Source organism: Primulina huaijiensis, chromosome 8 (assembly GCF_012295235.1).
Source record: "Primulina huaijiensis isolate GDHJ02 chromosome 8, ASM1229523v2, whole genome shotgun sequence".
In the NCBI taxonomy this organism is placed as follows: Eukaryota; Viridiplantae; Streptophyta; class Magnoliopsida; order Lamiales; family Gesneriaceae; genus Primulina; species Primulina huaijiensis.
Genome location: NC_133313.1, coordinates 17,819,720 through 17,837,551, shown reverse-complemented (window position 1 = coordinate 17,837,551; position 17,832 = coordinate 17,819,720). Strand labels below are relative to the sequence as shown.

General features: G+C 29.4%; 1 protein-coding gene across 1 annotated transcript; it reads right to left on the bottom strand.

The window, feature by feature from the left end:
• Nucleotides 1-2,451: 2,451 nt before the first annotated feature.
• On the bottom strand, nt 2,452-3,346 carry LOC140983127 (osmotin-like protein). Its single transcript, XM_073450043.1, has one exon. It carries the CDS (start codon nt 3,333-3,335, stop codon nt 2,595-2,597), a length of 741 nt encoding a protein of 246 aa, XP_073306144.1. The 5' UTR covers nt 3,336-3,346; the 3' UTR covers nt 2,452-2,594.
• Nucleotides 3,347-17,832: the final 14,486 nt, after the last annotated feature.

Here is a 17,832-nt window from a genome sequence, read left to right as displayed (position 1 = left end):
CACATTTTGCGAGTGTGGGTCAATGATGCTAGTATTTTTTTTTTTTTTGTTTTTTGGGCGGAAAAAAGTATTCTTTTGTATAATTTGAAAATTATTTTCGCAGTTTATATGAGTTGGGAGCATATTTGATTATACCGCCTAGTTCTGAAGCTCCATGATGTGAAATTAAACGTTACTACCTAGTGCTATCCTTTTGCAATGAGACCTAACTTAATTATTTTTAGTTGATTTATCAAATATGCTGCGAAATTAATGCTAATATCTTTTTTATTTAATTTACTTATTTTAATCTCCCAAAGCACACTTGAAGCGATAAGCTTTGAGTCTAGCGCAAACCTCTTAGATCAGTTTCTTGCTTGAATTCTATTCTCAATTTGTTTCTGATATGTGGCAGCTACGATTCATTTGCAATACAATTATAATAATTTATGCTAAAATAATCTCTTCGGAACTCATCCGCGAGAGAAAAGGTACAGCTTAGAAAATTGTTCCATCAATAATAATAATACAGAAAACATACCAAAAATCTTGCCGTTGGACACACGCTCCAATGCATTTGTCTGTCTTTGGACCTTGCTATTTTTATTTAAAATTTTTAATTCAATATAATAAACAAATCCATTATAAAATATTATGAGAATCTCTCGAAATCCAAAGGAAAATAGGAGCAAGAGTCATGAGTCGTCCATATTGCTTTTTTCGGTCTTTCATGCTTTTGGCAATGGCGTGCCTTATGTCTGACAGTATTGATAGGTTTACAAGTTGAGGAAAAGGTTCAAAAAAAAGGTAATAAAATATTGTTACGCGTCTCCCAAAAATTAATTTACAGTCGCCTACTTAGAGTGTGTTTGGTTGAGTGGATTAAATAAGAATAGATTAATAATCAAATATTTATCGTTAAAATTTTAAGATGTTTTAATAATCATTTTGACCCGGTTTAAGATCCAATACTATTGATCAAATAGTTATACATAAAATTGGATCTTAAACCGGGTCAAAATGATTATTAAAACATCTTAAAATTTTAACGATAAATATTTGACTATTAATCTATCCTTATTTAATATACTCAACCAAACGGAGCCTTAGTTTATATATATAATTTTTTGCTAAATAACAAGTATCACTTATTTGATATTTGCTTCTCTTGATAGTCAAAAATTTTTGTGAGACGGTCTCACGAGTCGTATTTTGTGAGACGGATATTTTATTTGGGTCATTCATGAAAAATTATTACTTTTTATGCTAAGAATATTATTTTTTATTGTGAATATCGGTAGGGTTGACCCGTCTCACAGATAAAAATTCGTGAGACCGTCTCACAAAAGATATACTCCTCCTGATAAGAAAATACCGTAAAGTTCGAATATCTTACTAGTAAACTTATAAATTGGAGGGTAACTTAATCTATTTTAAATTTTTATTTTGTAATCTATCAAATTTGATTTTCATTCAATATTTTAGACTTTCCTTTTGTTTTGGTCATTTTTTATCTGAATCTACTAGATCTCACAGATATTGTTTATTTAATAACAATGCACTCTTACGACTTATGTGAAAAAAATAAATTTTATATTAAATATATTAAAAAATATATATAAACGGAAATATAATGAAATAACAAATCTTTTAATCTCATTTTGAAGTATGAAATGTCATTTTACTTTATTTTATGTAAGATGAATTTAATGTGAGTAATATGAGTTTATTATCGTCGCGAGAATTATTACAAAATAAATCATATTCGATGAATTTAGTGGTTTCGACGAAAAAACGACCAAACCAAAAAAATCCAAATTGTTGTCTAAGGAACAAATTTCGACAAGTTAACTTAAATAAAAAACATTAATACTTTTCTGGGAAATTTTGAAAAATGATCTTACATTCATTCATGTATATTTAAAAAATGATACCTGTTTTTTAAAATAGCATAATACAACATATTACATTACATGTTTTTGTAGACAAATGTTATTTTTTAAAAAGAAATATAGAGGAAAGATTAAAAAAAAAAAAATTTAAATGACACTATTTTCCCGTGAAACACAATTTCAATTATCTGTCAAAACCTTATATCCCAACAAATTAACAAAAGGAATAAAAGGAAATCACCAATGTGCATCAAGAGAACATTTTCTTGAGTTTTGTTTCGGGACAAAAACTTGAGTGGGACGATTTCACGGATCGTATTTTGTGAGACATATCTCTTATTTAAATCATCTATGAAAAATATTACTTTTTATGTTAAAAATATTAATTTTTATTGTGAATATCGATATGATTAACTCATCTAACAGATAAAGATTCGTGAGACCGTCTCACTGACTCTTGTTCCAGATAAGATACAGCAGAGCACTTGAACTAAGAATAATTCGAAAATTTATTTTTGTTTTTTCACTAAGAAAAAATTTAACCTTGACAGAAATTTAGTTCGATTCTGCTAGTGATCAGTTATTAAACAAAACATAAAATATTATACTCCTTGATCTTACACCAAAGAGCAAATACAGACAACCATACTAGACTGATTAATTCATAGAAAAGGAAACATCTTTCACTACAACACACCATTCTAGTTTTGTTCTATCATATTACTAATGGCAGAAAATGACTTTGAGTTCGCGTGGAGCGGAGCACTCATGCATCAGAGACGGACTATCATGCGCGTACGTGAAAGTATCTGGGCATGCATGCTTGAAGAACTCCGAGTAACTCGACGCACGGCATGTCTGTGGGCTGTTGTAATAATGGCGGCAACAAAGCTCATCTGTCCCGAAGGCCGCGCATCCGCTCTTACACCCCACAACTTTCCCATGCGAAGCTCTTAACTGCAGTCCATGAGGACAGGTTGCGAGCAAGTCAGACCGACAGCCCACCACGGGGCATTGTCCCTTGCCTTCGTGCGGAGTCACGGTCATGGGTAGGTTGAAGCCATCCACAAGGCTGACAGCGTAGGAGGAGAGGTCAGTGTGGCCGTGGTGGAGAGAGAATTGAGCCAGGGACGCGGGGGCGGCGCCGCCGGATCCTTGACATTCTAAGCGGCCACCGCAGTCACCTGTTTCGCAGGAGAAGTGGCCGTTCGCGTGGGTGCACTGGGTGCGGGCCCAGATACGGCCGGACCAGTGGGCGGTGGGAGCTGGGAAAGAACGGTGGGTGAGGGAGTTGAGGGCGAAACCACCGCGCTCAAGAACGGGGTGGCCGGCGTTGGGCTGGATGGCGGGCCAAATAGTGAAGGGACAGTTGTTTACGACTGTTAAAATGAGGCCGGAGTACGTAGCATTGGCGAAAGTGAAGAAAATGAAGAGGAAAACGATGGAAGAGAGAGAGTTGGCCATTGATCTTTATGCGATATATGGCATTGGTGGATATATATATATATACACACACAGGTGGGGTTGGAACTTTAAATTTGTTGTCATTAAATTAATTTTTTTTTTATGTATCACCATAATTAAAAGCAACTCAAGTCTTTGTTTGGGACTTGAATTTGGATGGAAAAGAAGAGAAGGAAAGGAAATTTAAAAGAATGGGTCGTTTGGGAGATTTTAATGGTAGGAAAATTTGTAAGATAAAATGGAAGGAAAACTATTTTTTTTTCTCTTCCATTCCTTTCTTTTCTTTCCCAATTTCCAAACTAAGCCTAAGTAAACTCCCTAAAATATAATATCAATTTTAATTTTTAAAATCTATGTAAAGTCAATTTCCAATGGTTAAAACTAGGCACCAAAACTACTATGATTTTGAATTTAAATCTTTACTAGTTAAATTATTTGTTTCTGTCTCCCTAAAAAGTCTACACACACCACAGCCACAACCTTACGCTGCAAAAGCTATTGTACTTTCATGTGTCACATTTAGCCATACCTTGTGGTTCTTTGTTCGTTTTTTTTCATGTTAAAATTTGATTTTCAATCACTGTTATTCTTTTGAGTAAGTGATAAACACCCATCAACAAAGAGTATGTTTCTTGTTAGATGATCTCACAAATCTTTATCTGTGAGACGGATCAACCCTATCGATATTTACAATGAAAATTAATATTCTTAGCATAAAAAATAATATTTTTTCATGGATGTCATGGATGACCCAAATAAAATATTCGACCTACGAAATTGATCCGTGAGATCGTCTCACATAAGTTTTTGGCCATCAATAAAACATACTTCATTTCTAGTGATTTTGAGATTACAACATTTAATATTCTTGAAAGTTAAATTTTCAAAAAAATTGGGATAGAGATTTGGCCCATATATATCAATTAGGTGGCTCACGACACACAAATTCTTGTTTAGTTTCTTTTGACTTTTTTCTTAATGAAAGTCGATACACACAATGAATGTCCAATCCAATCATAATTTTGGTTTAAACTTTATGAAAACAATTGCTGCACCACTTTGATTAATACTAAATAAATAACCCCAGATGAACAGCGGTGGCAGATTTAGAAGAATTTGAAATCTTTTTTACCCTCTTTTATTTTACTAGGTAAAGACACGTGTGACGCACGTGAAAATACATTTCCGTTATCAATAATTGTTGTTAAAGAAATGAGATCGGAAGAGATTAATTTATAGAAAATTATATATTAATGATTTTCATGTTATTTTAGTCAATAGAAAATGAGTAATGCTACACGTACAACTAAATTTGTACAATAATTCTTACAACACAAAAAAATCAACACAAATTTTTTTTCAAAATCTCATGATAAATTAAATATAAAATCTCATTAAACAATAACAAAATCTCACGATATAATTGTTGTAAATATCATAGTACGATATATTGGTTGTTCTTTTAATATTATCCGTAGAAAATTCAATGTAATATAATTTGTACAACAAGTATTATAAAATGAGTGCAAAAGATATTTGTTTAAAATTTTATGTGTTATAAATTTAAGGTTATTTTTGAATGGAAGGATTTCACTACATTCAAATGTATTTTTGTTATTTAGTGAAGTAACATCGTAAAATTCAAATCTACTCATTTCATGTGTATATAGTAGTATTTCATGTTAATTATGATATATTTTAAGTCCACCCAATAATGATGTAATTTGAAATTCATTCTACTTTCTATAAATAATAATATGTAAATAAGTTGTTTGTAGATTCAATATTCTATTGTTTCATTGTTAATAATAAAATTATAATTCTAATCCATGAATTTGAAATCAATTCATCCAAGCACAATCTAAAAAAAATTAATAATTGTAGAAAAATATATTAGTAATAAATCTTATAAATTTGTATAAATTAGACATTGGAGAAAATATAATATAGAATTGATATCATAATAATAATTAATATTAAATTTGAGAGAAGAAAAACTTATAATACATAGTGTTGACCATTTATTTTACCACGTGCAACTTATTTATGAAAAATAAAAATACAATATAGCTAGATAATATATTCTAAAATCTTAAATTAAATTATTGCGTCAAATGTTTTCTTCCCTTATATTTTTAATTTTTATTGCTTTCACGATTTTTTTTTTGTCATCAGTTTTTTCTTCTTTGTGAAAAAAAAAACAGCATTCTCATCACCTTCATTAGCAAATATTATGGTGCTGTCGACATCAATCATTTGCATTTTCATATATGTATTTTTTGATTCTTTTGTTGGGTGAATTCTTTTTTTATAATAATTTTGATGCTGAAAATCTTTCCGTGCAACAATTTAATTATCCTCAATATTCATTCTTGTGTTGTTATCGTCTTCTATTACTTATATTTCAATATTGTTACAATTGAGACAGTTGATGATCGTCTTTTTTCTTTTTAATTTCTTGTTGTTCGGAATATAATGATATCTTTATGCATTCAATGTTTTCGTTGTTGAAATTTTTTCTTATATTTGAATGTGTTCAATTATAAATTATTTACATCACTTTGTTTATTTTGAGAAGAAATGTATATTCTTCTCTATTTTATGCATCTATACAGGTCTCACACAAATTAAGTTTTTTTGTGAAATTTTTTTTTTCGTTTAATCTACAAGCAAATAAAACCAAAGAATTTTGTTATTTCAGTCTTCTAAAAATTATGTTTCTTTTTTGTAAAAAATATTTTAACTTAATCTACAAGCAAATAAAACCAATGAATTTTTTTTATTTTATCTTCTAGACAAATGAAAAATATGATTTGATTAATATCATATTAATTTATCAAAAAATGTTCAACTTTTAGTGACATAACAGATTTATGCAATATATTATTTAAATACAAAAATTCAAAATTACGATCAAAATATTTTTTTATATTTCATACTATATTATTGGAAGTATTAAATTTTTATATATTAAATTTTTATATATTAATTTCATACATAATATATGTTCACTTCATCTATAAGCAAATAAAAACTAAATAATTTCGACCTTTCTTATTATCAATCATAAGGAGAAATATTGAGTCATGCTAATGATAATTTTTGTAAAGATTTATTCATAATAATTTTAAAATTTTACTTTCAAACATATGTCATTTCAGATTACATAAAGCTATAATTGATTTTCTTATATCCATCTTTTATAAAAATACATTTTTGTCAATTGCAAGATCATCAAATAAGTAATTGTTATAGTTTCTGATCTTTACAAAGACGAAAAATATTTAAAATTAGTAAAACTATATGTATTCAATCATATATTGTTAAATTTTAAAAATAAACTAAGGCTTTGAAAAATATTAGTTGGATTTTTTTATAAAAAAATATAGAAAGAATAAATACTCACGAAATATTTATAAGGTCATCTTTCTTCTATATCCGATAATGCTTCGTATCATTTTTGTGATATTTAATTAACTGTCGAACCTTCTTCATAACACCAACTCACATGATTTAATTATTTGGCTTCATTATTTTAATTCTTCGTTTTAAATTAAATAATCTCAATTAGTGTAAAATAAAGGATATTTAACATCATGTCTTTACACAAATTGTGTTTTTCGTGGAAAAAATTCACTATATTTACAACCAAATAAAACAAAAGAATTTTGGTATTTCAATATTTTACAAAATAATTATTTTGGGAAAAAAAATTTTTCACTTCATCTATAAAAAAATAAAATCAATGAATTTTTGTATTCAATATTCTCAAATTAATATTTTGTGGTAAAAAATATGTTCAATTCATCTACAAGAAAATAAAAACCAAAGAATTTTGGAGTTTCAGTTTTCATGGCAACTTGATCCTTACTTAACATACGTAGATTGACAATTTTGACATCATCATAATAATTGATTTTACAAAAATATCATCACCAAATTAAAGATAAAATTCTTGCATATATAAAATCATTCAAAAGATTATAAATCTACAAAATAAAATAAATCACATTCAAATTAACAAATATTTTTGTGAAAAAATTTGTTCACTTCATCTACAAGTAAATAAAAACCAAATAATTTTGACATTGTCTTTGGAGAAGTAGTGAGTAATGCTAATGAATAATTTTTATAAAAATTTATTTATCATAATTTTAAAAATTTACATTTAAAGATATATTTTTAAGTTTACAAAAAGCTGTAACTGTTTTGTCAATATATATCTCTTATAAAAATACTCCTTCGTTAATTGCAAGAATATCTCATAAATTAATTGTTATAGTTTCTAGCATTTAAAAAGAGGAAAAAATATATAAAATTAATACAAATATATTTATGCAATCTTATATCGTTAAATTTTAGTAATATACCAAGGCTTTGAAAATTATTAGTCGACTTTCTTTTTTATAAAAAAATATAGATAGAATAAATACCAACGAAATATTTATTAAGATTATCTATATTTATATCTGATAATTCTTGTATCATTTTGTAAATGTAATTAAATGTCTAACCTTCTTCATTACACCAACCTTGGTAAAACAAAAAGAAAATTATTTTAATTATTTGGCTTCATTAGTTTAATTATTCGTTTTAAAATAATTAATATTAATTAACTTAAAATAAAAGATATTTAACATCATATCCTTATAAAAATTAACATTTTTGTGAAAAAAATATTTTCACTTTATTTACAAGCAAATAAAACCAAAGAATTTTGGTATTTAGTCTTCTGCAAATTAAGTTTTTTGTGAAAAAAACTACAAATTAAGTTTTTTGTGAAAAATCCTTTTCACTTCATCTATAAGAAAATAAAACCAATATATTTTGGTATTTCAATCTTTTCAAATCAATATTTTTTGTGAAAAAAGTTTGTTCAATTCATCTACAAGAAAATAAAAATCAAATAATTTTAGAGTTTCAGCTTTCTTGACAACTTGATCATTATCTAGCATAAATGTAGTTTGACAATTTAATTTGTCCTGATCATAATAACTGATTTTACAAAAATATCCTCACTAAATTTCTCTTGTATGTACAAACTAATGACAAAGTTGACAATACACAATAGAAAAACTTTGACTTTGGTTCACACTTTTATAATATGTATAGATTATTATAACCAAAGTTTTAAAGAAAAGATTACCTTACGCTGAAACAAGAATCGATTACCAACAACATTGTTCCCCACAAAAATAAAGCCTTCAAAAGCTACAAAAAAACTTGTTTATTAGAAATTTGTAGTATCTTATTCATTACATTGAACAACAAAGAAACTGATGAACTTGGCTTGTACATAGTTTACTCATAAACTGCAGCACCCAATAAACGAGGCGTGGGGATGGCAACGAGAGGCACCCTCGGCCAACTTCCGGTCGAAACTATATGTACAAGCGAGGCGAGGGAGATTACGGAGGAAAATACATCACCAAAAACTAAATCAAATCTTAAAATTTTGTCAGAGTTACACTTTTTCTCACGTAGAGAACCATTTTTTGTCGTCATCAGCTATAAATTATATTTTATTTGTATATTTCAGACTATCTATATCGACCAGATTATGAAGGATACTTGCTCTTCATTGATACTACCTCCTTATATATTTATTATATGTATTAAAAAAGTTTGGGGTGTGTGAACTTATCAAACACATTCATCTGTCAATTGATACATTTAACTTTGACTTGGCCTCTGCGTTGTGATGTAATATAGAGGAGAAAGAGAACTTATGGTCTTTATGTCCTGTGTGATCATTTTTTAAAATAGTCATCCTGTGACAATTTTTTATTATTAAAAAAACAGTTTTTCTAAAAGATTCTCCAAAAAATTGATAATATCATTTATATTTATTTTTTGTGATTTAGTATTCTATGTTTTTAAATTTAAATCATAGTTTTTTTGGTTATTTTTAGCAATTTTAGTATTTTTTTTGACATGACGATGACGTATGACACTCATGATGAAAAATGATTAAGATTGTCAAATTGAAAAGATATATGACTAAGACAACAATTTTGCAAAAAAAGAACCAAAATCGATGAGAGGTAAGTAAATATATAATGATAAAAAATACGGTTTTTCTAAAAGATTTTTCAAAGACAATGAAAAATACAGAGAAATGTGTATTATATGGTGGAATGTGTAGAATTTCATTGCCGCCCGTGAGCCATGGGAGGACCATGATGGTTTTGAGACATTCGTATCTACATCACAAATGTGCATTGTCTGATATTTCGAGAATCAAAAAGGTATATACTAATAAAATCACTCGAGGGAGTTTCTCCTCTACACTCGGTCTTCCTTTTACCTGCCCGATCCCCTCCTTTTTGAAAGATTTTCCTTTTTTTATCTTTGGACCTCCACCATATTGATGTATTTTTTCTACCCCATATAGTAGATATTCTTTACCAAGGATCGGAAAAATTCTCTTCCCAAAGCCCAGTGGCAGAGCCACTTTAAAGCCTGAGTGACCCAAATATTTTTAAAAAATTTATATGCAAATTTTGGATCATTATGTATTAATTGATATTAGCTCGAGTGGTTCAATTTTAAAAAAATTAAAAAAATTTTGAGTTTTCAATCTTACACGGGTTGTTCGAAATTCCTGGCGGAGCCTCTGAGTGAAAGCTATGGTTTTGGTTTCAGGAGAATAAGATGGCACTTCCAAGGATGATTTGTTAAAATTACAGATATACGCCAGCAATGATTCATCCTCACTTTGCTTTAAATCGAACATGTTAAAGACTGTCTTTTTATACCTCTTGCTACTACTAAAATAATGTAAAAAGATGCTCTTGAAATCTTTGAAAAGATGGATACTCTGAGCCTCGAGATTTTTAAACTAACATTGGGCTGAGTTCACCAGCGTGGTCAGAAAAGCTTTACACTTGATTTTGTCTTCATAACAACGCAACATGATCATGTTCTCGAAACGGGTCACATGTTCCTCTGGATTAGCATTCCCGTCATATTCTCTGATCTTGACCGACTTGTAATGACCAGATAAGGGCTCGTTTATTATTTGGATGGAGAAAGAACATACACTTGCCTGGGCCCGCTGGGAAGACCTGATTTGTCCTTCCAGTCTCTTCTCCTTCCTTTTCAGATCTTCCAACTCCTCGGCCGTGATGAGATCCTTGGAACCCTCTTGGGAACTCTCTCCCTACTTAGTATTGTCTGAGGATGAGATTTTTCCTCGAACTCTTATTTTTAGTGCACATGGTTGTTATTGGGATGCAATTTATCCGCTATGGTTTTTTGCACTGCCGCTGCTATTCAGTGGGTGAACTGTTCTAGAGTGATAGGAATAGTTTGCCGAGGGGGTGGATTTCCTTGGGAAATCTCTGAATTCATGGTTTCCTTTCCGGAATCTTTTCTTCGGGCTTATTTTCGAGTAGAAACCATATCTACATCTATGGATCTGTTTTCTCACAGACAGCGCCAATGATGAGGCCCGGGTAAATTGAGAGAGCTGAGTGGACAATTTACCGGGTTGTGTTATGTTCCTTCCCTGTGATTGCTAGTGACTGAGCAGAGTAATCCTGGGCTAGATGAACTGCACACTTTGAAAAATGAAGAGAATTAGTGGGGCACCGGAAGGGTTTCCTACGCAGTCGTTCCGACACTCAAGTCAGTTGATTATTTATACAAAGGCAAGAAAAGTGCTCTATAGTGAGTGCTTGTAAAAAATATCGAGTAGATGTCGCAATGACAGAGCAAACATGAGTATTTATAGTGGAAAATTTAATGAAAACCTTGTTTTCAATGCTCAGTCACTTTTCATAATCAGACAGCTGCATGCCCATACCCTGCCCCCGACACTGTTACAATTGACAACTCATACCGTCTTTAGACTTGTCATATCACACCTACGTGTGCTGATTGACATGCTAATGATTTCGAGACATACCCATATCTGTGGGCCCATAATCAGTACATGTCTCGAGGTGCTCGGGCACTGTTCAGATGTGTCACATATGGGGATTCCGGTCCCTGGACTACCCATGGACATGGTCCTTGATCCATCATCTTGGTCTTCTTATGTTGCTCGGGCTATGCTGAGAGCCCATGTTTGTATGAGTATGTAGTAGTCTGATCGACTTATCGGGTTGTTGTATACTCAGGGATGGTTTTAATGAGGTACTTTTTCCTTATTCGAGCTGGCTTTCAACCAGTCTTCTCTTAGCCTCCAGTGTAAAGCTTTGGGTTTCTAGTCTTTCTTACTTTGCCCGAGTCCAAAGATGCCACCAGAACCTTTTCTAGGGTTATCAATCAATTAAATTACATTCTCGTCGGCATTCTGGACGTGCCTAAGCTCAGCCGACTCTTTTACATGGTTCCCGATCGGGAGAAGTACATCGATCTAGCATATGACCTCCAAATGGGTCTTTTTTGGACCGAGACCAGGCAGATTAGGGGTTCAGCTCGCCAGAATCTTTTTTGTGGCATGTCTAAATATAGGTGTCACGAGCTTCCTTTGTTTGTTCATCAAGTTGTTCGTTCCACTTAGGCTCAGTGAAAATGTATTGCAAATAAACGATAATGTTGTCCATGGTGAGGAAGCATATGCATTGTGTGTAAGAAATTATGATACATATTAGAATGAAAATTCAAAAGGAAAATTAAAAACATGTGTCAACAATGGCGACGGCTATTGCACACATTTTTTGACAAATTTTGCGTACGCACCTCAACTTTAGAAAAATTGAGATGCGTAAACAATTTTTTTTTTGAATCTCGTGCTCCAGCATTAACTCATTGATGGTATGAGACGCCTATATATACAAGCGTTTGAGGTCCCTAAACATACAATCTCATACAGAATAATACACTATCTATAGAGAGATTGGAGTGTTTAGAAGGCTTCAATCGGAGGAAAATCTCTAACTTAAAGATGATTCAATGGCTGGAGGTAACGCTCGATTTAACTTCCGCATATTTGTTTATCATGTTTATATATGTTTAGAAACATGATTGTGTTGGTTTTGAGAAAATCTCTAACATTTAGTATCAGAGCCGTGATACCTCTGCCTTGAAAATATTTGTTTTTATTTTCTGAAAATCGGATATCATGAAATTTTGGGGAAAAAATTTTAAGTTTTACGTAAAAAACTTGAAATTTAAAGATTGGACGTAATAATATCAAGAAACTTACCTTAGAATTTTGTTCTCGTTTGCACCTTGAAGTTCTTCCTTGAAGTCTTGAAAATGATTATTTGTTTCCGAACTAATGATATGAAAATTTTGGTGTAAAATGAGTTTCTGAAAATTGATAATGCATACTCTATGTTGAAGACGGATAGTTTGATATCAAATAATGCAATACGAATTCAGAAGATAAATGAGATGGTCTTCAGTGCATTGAATGCAAAGACCCACTCATTAAATACAATTTTAGAAATTGTCGATAGATAACTTGATTGTTTTTATTATTTTTTTTAAAAATAAATAATTAATACGAGACCCACAATTAAAATAATAAAAAAATTAATTATGCTGGACTCACACATTTATTTGACAATTGAGGTTTTTGTTTATTATTATTTTTATTATAAAAATAATAATAATAATAAAATAAATAAATAAATAATGATTAATGTGTTATCAAGTTTTATGTATAATTCGGTATGCATATAACATTTGGTTAAATAATTTGTACACATTAAAATAATTCCAAGTTCGACGTAATTTCTAATACATGTTTAGAAATTATTTTTGTATGTTAGATATAATGTCAAATATTATGGATAAGTGTTTGATGTGTACATGCAAATTTAATATTATGTTTGCATTTATTCTTGAAATTTAAAATACAAATAATATTAAAAAATAATTGGGACATCAATATTCACATTATGTTCATATTAAATTATATTAAGTTGTTTATAATTTGAAATGAACATATCAGGTAAGATGTGAATATAATATTATAAAATAAAATATTTCAGATGTTCACAAATGAACAAATAATCCTCACTTTATCACTACTATGATAAAAGAGAAAACTGATGAGGAGCCCACATTTTCACGTAAATGCGATCCTCACTTTATCACAACTCTGATTGAAGAGAAAAAATGATGGAGAACGTATTTGTTCATATTAAGTAACAATGTGAATATAAAGTTATTTAATAAAATAAAATTTTGGCTTATAAAGTTCACATAAATGTGGATAATTAAGTTGAATAATAATTATAAGGTGACGCAAGAAAACATGAACTGAGGGAGTTTTTCATAAATCGATTTAAATTGCCTTGACTTGCCACTGGTCTCCCTGAGGAATGTTGCTCTGACTAGGAGTTAGGTATTTAAAGGGTCTTATCACTACCTATTTTTCCTGGGAGCACTCTTGGAAAATATTGATTATGTTACTAAATAATTATTATATAAAGTATTAAAGTAAAACTAAAATTTTGTCTAGTAAACCGTATAATTTTAAATAATTAAGGTTTAGCCACAACACCTTTAACTATGAGAAACTATATATTAAGTCGGTTAAAGATCACATAAAGGACATTTATAAAATCAAAATTTATATCTAGTGAACCGTCTAATTTTAAGTAATTAGGTTTGGCTACAACACCCTTAATTATGTAAAAGTATACATTAATTTTTAATCACATTTAGTTATAACATATATAAATTATATAAAATTATAAATTACATAAAATTATTCATCATTTTGATAATACTTTGAGATGAATAATTATGAAGAATAAATATTTTATGCATAAAAAATTTAATATCCTAGTGATTCGTATGATTTTAATTAATTGAAGAGTAGCCACAAAATCTTTGATTGAACTAAAATTAAACATAAATTATGAGGATCACATTTGGTTATAAGGGATATAAATTTTAATTAATTATATTTGAACATTGAAATTTATCTCACAAGAAATTTCGTTATGTTAAATATAATTAATTAGGATACAATATTTAATTATTTTCTTAATTTATCCACATGGATTAAGAATTGAATATAATTCAATAGTTATATCATTAAATTGTATGAATCTAATTGAATTAAAAATTCAGTCCACAGAAAAATTTTATGTTAGTGATTCATATGTAGACCATTATTTACATGGGTAAAACATAACATATGGTTTATTGCTTCATTTAATAACGTTAGCATGTATTTATTAATTTTGCAGCATATTACTATTACTCTGATATTAATTTCTAAAATTCAAGTTTATAATTTTAAGCTGTGAAGTTGAAGATTATTCTTCATACAGGCTTAATGAGCACTATTAATATGAGATGATATATGGTACAAGGTACCATGATAGATACATGTTCATCACAAATCATGAGGTTGTGGAATCAAGATATTCAAAATTTCTTGAGAATGACTTGATTAGTGGGAACGATCAAATTCAGAATATTGATCATTTATGATGATCATTTATCCACACAAGTTATATGTATTGATTGTTATTTACAACATCCTCCAATTAAAAAGTGTATTGTGAAAGCAATCATATAAATTCCACAAATTGTTGGTCATGATCTTGTAGTTCTTAATGCTCATAAAGATATTGAATGATAAAAGAATTCAATAGCAAGTAATGAATTCTGAAAGTTGGTTCAATTGCCATTCAATTTTAGATGAGTCTTCAAAACAAATAAAATCTCACTAGGAAACATCGAACAACATAAAGAATTTTTCTCTAGTGATGATGAATATTTAATATTTCAAGATTAAGAAAACGAAATGGAGTGAAACATATATCACATTAATGGTATTTCAGGTTTTACAATGTTATCTCTTCATTAAGTTTTGTTGAGAATATTGTGGGCCATTATGAATACCAAAAGGTTAGTGAGAACTTAATTATTATCAGAGTAATATAAGTATTTGACCACTAAAAAGCTGCAAACTGTTTTGGGGTACCTTTATGGTATTAAAGTTTTACATGCTTATGTGAGACAAATTGATGATTTGGAAAGTGATTTGCTACTTCCACTATTGAGTCAAAATTCATCATTGAAGCACTATTGTGTGGTGTATTTTAAGGAGTTTCATTATGGGCTTAGAATTATGGATTCTATGTCTATGCCATTAAGATTATATTACTGCAATTCAGTTATGGTCTTTGTGACTAAAGTGGTGGTAGAATTAAGTGTATCGACATAATGTATTTTAAACCGTTGGAGAACGTGTTAATAAAGTGGTCATTGAACACGTTAGCTCTGAATTGATGATCTTTTAACCTAAATGCATGCAAATTTCAGATGTTAAAAGATCATATGGTAATTACTGATGAATTTGATTCCATAATAAATTTATGTTATATACATTTGGTTTTGATAATGAAACGCATTCAGTTATGATATTTCTCATATTCAGTTATATACATATTCAGTTATCTTGAGAAAAATATCAATAAAGTTGGACCTCGAATAAACATTATGTTTATTCATTAAGTTATACAAATTTGAGAGACATAATGCATTGTGATACATGGAAGATCATACTCGCTTTTAGAGAACCGGTCACCATGATTCATGTATTTTGTTTTCTCCTATGGTGAGTTAGATGTATATGTGTCAAGTGGGAGAATGTAATAAATTATGACACATATTAGAATGAAAATTCAAAAGGAAAATTAAAAAAACGTGTGTCAACAATGGCGACGGCTATTGCACACATTTTTTGATAAATTTTGCGTACACACCTCAACTTTTGAAAAATTGAGATGCGTAAACAATTTTTCTTTTGAATCTCGTGCTCCCGCATTAACTCATTGATAGTATGAGACGCCTATATAAACAAGCGTTTGAGGTCCCTAAACATACAATTTCATACAGAATAATACATCATCTATAGAGAGATTGGAGTGTTTAGAAAGCTTCAATCGGAGGAAAATCTCTAAATTAAAGATGATTCAATGGCTGGAGGTAACGCTCGATTTAGCTTCCGCATATCTGTTTATCATGTTTATATATGTTTAGAATCATGATTGTGTTGGTTTTGAGAAAATCTCTAAAATTGTGGAGATATATTTGAGAATCCAAAGCTTAATTCCGTGTATGATATTGAGGACTACACATCAATCGCGCCAAGAAGTATTGTTAGTCGCGAATTGCAAATTGCATGATCGCAAACTCGATGATTGGATTCGAATCAAGTCTTTTGAAATCTATGAATTCATATTAATTATTAAATAATATAAACAAAAAAAATTCAAATTTTGTATTATGTTTGTACTTGAAAATAAGGCTAAACTATCTTTTCATCTGCCAACCCTCGTTTTTATTTCAAAAAAAGAAGTATTTATCATGTGCCACATTTGGTTACGACTAGTTATCGCATTCATTGGCTTACATGGTGTGTGGTTTTGCGTGTTTATCGTCCAAAAAACAATTAACATATAATTTACTGTATTATTCGATAATTAAAAAAAATACAATATTTAATATTAATTGAAAATATATAATAATAGAGAGATTACAATTCTCAACCCTATTAATGGGATTGATTAAAGAATTCGTAGCAGCTTTATAATAATATTCATTTATATAAATTATTAAAAATAAAATAAAATATTATTTATTATTTAATATTAAATCTTATGATACGTCATTTTTACGTGGTAAACGAGAACATGTCCAGCTTGAAAACATGTGGACTTGGTAAAACCTTAACTAAGAATTTCATACTCCACTAAGCTTTTGCTTTGGATAACTCAGCTGACCAAGTCCTAAAAAATCTACTTTAAAAATTAATTTAATTTAGTTTATATCTCTTAATTAACAGATACTTTTAATTCATAACATAAGATAATACGTTAATAATTTATGTATGCTTAACATTTTCTTTATAGTGAAATTATATATATAAAAAAACATTTTACGTTAAAAAAAATTCATTCCACTGCATTACATATAATAATTAATTTTTAAAGGAGTAAGTTTCCAATTTAAATTTCTGTTATAACTTATAACACAATATTTATTATAATAAATGACGAGAAATTTAATATGTTGTCCCAAGTGGGCATTACATTATGATACAATAAATGTTATTCTTAAGTAAAAATTTTAGTAAAAAACTTATGTGAGACGGTCTCACGGTCGCATTTTGTGAGACAGATATTTTATTTGGGTCATTCATGAAAAAATATTATTTTTTATGCTAAGAGTATTATTTTTTATTGTGAATATCGGTAGGACTGACCCGTCTCACAGATAAAGATTCGTGAGACCGTCTCACAAGAGAACTACTCAAAATTTTATTTCATAATTTTAAAATATAACTTCACCGTAATCCAACCTGAGAAATCAAATGTTTTTTGGGATTTTAAAATTTATTAGTTTATGTATGGTATTTTCTGGTGTATTATTTTTAATAATCACGATTTATTTATTTAAAAAATAGTTTAATTTTGTATTTTTGGGCAGGGAAGAACAAGTAGAACTTAATTTTCATATAGAAAGAACAGCTGTTCACATGCCTGCTCTGGCCCTTTCCTTTCGGTGTCCCTCACGC